At 39.8% G+C, this 6,000-nt stretch overlaps 1 protein-coding gene across 4 annotated transcripts in view; it reads left to right on the top strand.

Moving 5' to 3' along the window:
• MYOM1 (myomesin 1) overlaps positions 1 to 6,000 on the top strand; it is a 107,846-nt gene that overhangs the window by 44,168 nt on the left and 57,678 nt on the right. For all 4 annotated transcript variants that reach the window (XM_042840072.1, XM_042840071.1, XM_042840070.1 and 1 more), the window contains exon 4: positions 4,309 to 4,446. In XM_042840072.1, the coding sequence (XP_042696006.1) occupies positions 4,309 to 4,446 (138 nt within the window). The remainder of the gene's footprint in view (positions 1 to 4,308; positions 4,447 to 6,000) is intronic.

Below are 6,000 nucleotides of genomic sequence, written 5' to 3'. Positions count from 1 at the left end.
TATATATATATATATATATATATATATATATATATATTCTCATGGTTTGTCAATCCACTCTCTCCTTTTCATAGTGAATCAGTTCAAACATTACATGCTAGAAAATAAGTAGCTGTAGCAGATGGGCCTGAGAAATGCCTCTTGGCTAGTGGAGCTCCTATGGTACAGCTATGGTATGCACCAACAGCATCTCTGCCTGCTGGCAGAATAAAGTCAGAGTCATTAGAAAAGCATCCTAAGGACAAGATAATTTTCTAGTGCTGATGAGCTTACAGATGCCTTTCATGCTGTGGAAGAATAACTGCGAAGTAGGGTGTTGTGGCCCACTACTAGGATACATCTATCAGGCCCAGGCTTTCTTTGTGCAGGATGGGGAACCTGTCACTTCAGGCATAGGGACAAGGGCAGTGCCAACATACTGAAGTCTGTTTATATATTGAAGAAGATATAAATGAGAATACATACGAGAATATGGCATCAGAACGCAACCTCTTCTGGGGAGTCTCATAGGCTCTGCACAGTAACATTGCTCTGTTGGGCTATATGGAATGCTAATACCAGTTTTTTAATATCTCTACAGGATGATACCTGTGCTTTAGCATTTATAACCATCCAGCTCCTCATTCCATATATTCAGTGACTCTACAGTGAAACTGAGAAAATGCTGGTGTTGATACTTTAACACGCTGAAACCATCAGGAAAGGAGGACTTGGGTCACCAACCTTGATAAAGTACCACAGATAGCATCTGACCTAGAAAACGTACATGTGTGCTAGCTGGGTAGATCAAGTGAGGCAGAAAGCTGTTAAAAGGTCATGGTACTGTTCCTCCCTGTGAAATCAGAGAGCTCTGATATCCTGCTCCTTCTCCTCTGGGGAGATTCTGTTCCACATATCAGGTAAAAGGTTGGAACACTTTAAAATAAAGGCCAAGATTTTAGAAACCAGTTCAAGAAAGCAGAGTCCCCCCTTAGGCTACCTAAATAATGGTTAATAATGGTGGGCAGGGTTTGGTTTTGTATTGCACAGGAAGAAACAGTAATAACAAAAAAGAAAAACATGGGAATACACCTCATGGTAGCAGTAATGACCAATTTGTTTTCACATGCAGAATCCGTCTGAATAATAATTTCTGCTGTTATCCACATAGCTCACCCTGAATAGATGCAAGTGATAGGAGGGTTTGGAAAGGAGAAATGTTTTCTTTCACTTCAAATTTATTAATCTCAGCTTTTGCACTCCAATTCTGAAAAAGGTTTTGGAGTTGCTCTGGGTACTCCTGAAAGCACCAGCTGGGTGCTATGGTGTGGATACAAGGCAATTAGAAGATTAGGAACAGCTGTGGCAACAAATGAGAACAAAGTAGGAAGCATGCTCTGTCAGTGCGTTAATCCAAGGTATTCTTGTAGCTGAAGTACTGGGTGCAGTTCCTATTATCCTGCCCCAAAAAGTACAGTCTGAAACTAGGAAAGGACTGGAGATTGACTGGGGGGGGGGGCAGGGGGGGCTAGGGGGGTAGAAGGAGGATACTCTCTGCCTAGAGAAGCTAAGGGACTGGGGCTCTTGTCTTGAGAAGGAGTCAAATGTAGGCATGTAAGAGTGTATACCGTTGTGAAAGATACATAGAAAATGAACAAGGAACATTTTTTTTTCCCCTGGTATTCAACAATTAAGCACAAAGTACATTATAGTGTCATTAACTTCAAACAGATTCAAAAGAAAGTGCTCTTTGCCTGATATAAATCAGCTGTAAACCTATTTCTGTAGTAGTGATGCAGCTTCTTACTTGTCTTCCTGCTTGAAATCAGAAAGATTTTTCTAGGGATCTATTTCTCTATATAAACTTATTAGAAAAATGAGCTTTAGACTATTGCTAGAGTGGAGAATTGGTCTAAAAGCATCCTTGTCATTAATCAGTATAATGCTTCTCAGGGGGATATTGCTTAGTCCAGGTTGTGTTTTTGGAAGAGCAGATGACTGCAGTAAATTGTTCACTTTCGTGTGAGAAAGCCTGAGTCCAATAAATGACTGGAGACCCTACATGTGTCTGTTCAGTTCACAGATGTCACCTGTGGCTTTGATAGCAAAGTGTTCTGAGCCCCTGCATAGTACCAATGGGCAGCCATCGCTCTTAGAAACAGCACAGACTCCCACTGCAGCTGCCCCTTTGAACTGAAGAAGAGTGGGGAAGTTGTCTAGGAAGGTGCTTTCCTGATTCTCATCACATACACACTAGGTGTGTTTTCACTGCGACAGCCAAAGTAATCAGGTGGCTACAGCAAAAGGTGCCTTGATCATATAGACACATAGCTTAGAAAACTGCAGTGAGTGGGAATCTGTGTATGTGTAGTATTTTTATCCTATTCCTCATAACTCTGCAGAAGACCTAATTTTATCCCACTTTTTCAGTCTGTGGTGAAGATGTCTGACATCAATCTGAAGGGCTTAGAGGATATTTTCATTAATGCCAGCTGTAGAAGGCATAAATTATGAAGGTGAGGTATTCAGATTCAGCCTCTTGCAGTGTTTGATTTAAAAAGAGAAAAAGAAAGAACAGTCTAGAGGAATTTTCTCCTTTTTGAATAATTTTGGAGAGTAACAAGTGAAAGAACAATGCGTAAAGAAAACATCAACAAAGGCCTGGCAGAGGGTGATAGGACTTGCTATGTATGCCACCCATTCATTCCCTATATAGGTGCAGAATCTGGACCCAAACTGAAAATTAAACTGATGTGATAGCCAAATCCTGCTTTGGGAACAAGTGGGTTTGTATTTAACAGTACTCAAAACATAGTGTTGGACTTGATGGGTTGGACTTATGGGTCCCCTCCAACTTGGGATATTCTATGACATTTTCACCACATTTTGTCTGCTTTTATGAAAACAGAAACTTCTTGACTTTTAAACCGAAGACCAAAAGACACCGACCTTATGTGATCTAGAAACAAAGCAAGGAGTTAAGTGGCCTCCTAATAGGTTCAGCCTACAGCCCCAAGGCTGTCTGGTGGCTGAGTCACAATTCCAGGTTTACCCCATTTTAAATTAGGACAAAAATAAAAGTCAGCTGCTAAGTAAAGGACAGATGTTCCTTATAGATCACAGTTCATTTACGAAAACTGATTAAACATTACTTTTGCTTTCTCTCACCATTTATTTGACAGAGTTGTCTCCATGCATTTCTGGTTGGCTGTCAGGTTGTACCACATCACTGCCAAACCCAGGATGGAAAGTTTTTTTTTATTTATCTTCAGTCTTTTTAATCTTACATTATGCATGTGTTTTCTTCTCAGTATGTATGAGTTTTGGTCGTTATCCTTCTGTAAGCTTGGTCTGGCTCTGGGCTGAGGAGCCTTGCTGAGAGATGGCATGCCTTAATTCTGCTCTTGTCTGTGTGCATCAGTAAGTTTGTGCCATGCAAACAAACCTCCAGTTCAAAAGTTGCATGTGATTTCCATAGTGATGCTGAGATAGAGATGAATAGGAAATTCAGAGATTTATAAAAGGCTGGCAGCTTATGAGGATACTGTTGCTCTAATGCATAAATCTGACAGTGAAGGATTCTGTGTTGCATTTGGAGAGGAGGAAGGTATTTGGAGTGCAGTTAATACAATTTTTAACCAAATAGAACTGCCTCAAATATGCTTCTCACTGCTCAGTAGTCCTCCCCTCATGGTAGGGAGCAGAAGTCTCTTTTGCTTTGCTTTTCATTCTTCCCACCCATTCATTCCCCATCTACCTGTGCTACGTGAAATGGCATTACTTCACTTATCTCTCTGCTTTCATTGCACTGGGGTGGTATGAGAGAGCACCACTGAAGGAAATTCCACTTTCTGAGCCCTATATTCTGCCCTATAATTTCTCTGGGGAATCCTAAAAGCATTGTAACTTTGGATATATTTGTCTACCAACAGTATTTTTGTTGGAGACCAGACTTGAATTGAGAGCTGTGCGTTTTAGGAAAGTAGAAGTCATCAGTTCAGATATGATCTTCAGAATTACTTGGTGTTCTTAGCAACTAAAACTGCGTATATGAACTCACCAGTCCCAAACCAAGCAATGAAATGTGCATTGCCACCAGGTATGTTGTTTATTCTCTATATTTAGGTTTAATATCAAGGGGCATCAGTGTTATATCTGTAATGATCTGCTTGTAAAAAGTGCATTTTGTTTTCTGCTTAGTAACTTCATTTTTAAAGACAATATTTTCTTGTTTTTCAAATGATAACAAAAATGAATTAATTTAATATTATATTGGAATGTTTCTTAACAGCTTTTTTCCTGATTTTAACAGTATCATTTTTATTTCAGACTGAAAGATTCCAATCTAATGATCGAAGATCAGTCCTATAAAATGAGCCCCAAAGCAAAGAGAGCAAGACAGCATTTGGTATCTGAGGACAAAGAGAATGAAGCCACAGACTATTCAGTACCTATTTTCACAGGACGGTATGTGCACTTTTTCGTTTCTTGACAACTTCTGATATTTTATTAATGAATTCTAAAAAAAAACAAATCCTTTTTTTTTCTTTTTTTTTTTTTCCCCCTCTCCTGGACCTTGAGGAGGTTGTTTGCACTTCACATGAGTGTTAAAAAGGTGTTAACTAACTGGCAGAAAGTCAGTCCTGGGGCATCCAGAACCAGGACAAATGGATCCAGGTGTCTGGACTTTGTTTCAAACTTGTCACCAGGGACACTTTCTATGAAATTATGATATAATTATAACTCCACTTACTGGGAACTGGATGAGCATGCTGTCCACATTATTTAGCTTGTTTTGGTGGTTTAAAGGCTTGTAAACCAGTGTCCCCTGTCAATCATTTTAACAATGAAACTATGTGCCAATGTTTTGTCCTGGCAGAGGGAAAACCTGGGACGAAACCAAGTAGTTTCTCAAATCCGTTATAATGATTCATGTAGGTCTCACGTGTTGGTGATATTTATTGCACAGCTACTACTGATGTAATACGTTTTACAGCAGCAGTGTCCTCAGCAAAGCTGAATGTGAACTGTGTGTGAAAGCCAGAACCAACACAAGCAAGGAAGCTCCCTTGTCCTTTTCAGGATATAGCATAATGATTCTGTTAGGAATATGTGATAGATCAAGTCTGGCCATTTGTTCACACTGATCCATACCAGGGTGGGGTGTAGAAAAAAGATGTCTGATTTGAGGCCAGAAGAAAAGTTTCTTGCCCACCCGCAATTGAACAGAAGCCTTCTCTAGCTTGTCTTTCTTCTGCCATGCATGTTTTTCATGGGATGTTTCCACACTGTTTCTGGGAGTTGGTACCCTGTGCCTGTTGCTTAGTCAGCACTCAGAGCACGTCACCCCTGCTCTGTGGCCAGACTCATGCTTTTGTGTGATGCTGACTTCCACTTTGTCAGTGGGAGATGTTATTCTTTTGCCTTCTGAGCATTCTGCTTTTGTGATGAGGCCAGCAGTTCTGGTTTTTATTCATTCCTTTCAACCATCCTGGAATATTTTTTTAATTTCCCTTTATATGTTTCCATGTCAGATTCGCTTCCCACCAACATTCAGAAGTGCCCACTGCTGCATTTTTCAAGTATTTCTCAGGGTTTCAGCTATATATATTCTGTGATAGAAATACATAAATGTGTCTCACATGAAGCTTACAGCAACATATTTTCAAGGCTTTTCACTACCTATATAGTTCACTCAGCTTTCACCATCTGTGTCCCATACCCTCAAATATTAATATGCTTTTTATTTTGTCTGCAGTCTACAGAAGTAAAATTTATAGTGTTGGGCAACTGACTGCTCTGCTCCTGGATGGTGATCTTAGATTGTACACAGGCTCCTCTGATCTTAATAAAGCATGACCTTTCTTTTTTTATTTCACTGTTTTTGTACACTGAATGTGATGATATCTAATTCAGTGTGATAATGTGCAGTTTCATTTGCTTGTGTCTGTGTGATACCTGCAGATACTAAGTTAAAAGATACTGACAGATTCTTGCACTGTACTGTTTATCTTCTTACTA

This window comes from Centrocercus urophasianus, unplaced genomic scaffold (genome assembly GCF_019232065.1).
Source record: "Centrocercus urophasianus isolate 14NV4802_14NV808 unplaced genomic scaffold, USGS_Curo_1.0 seq_11, whole genome shotgun sequence".
Taxonomy (NCBI): Eukaryota; Metazoa; Chordata; class Aves; order Galliformes; family Phasianidae; genus Centrocercus; species Centrocercus urophasianus.
The sequence above is the reverse complement of the archived record's forward strand: the minus strand, read 5'-3'. Positions and strand labels throughout refer to the sequence as shown.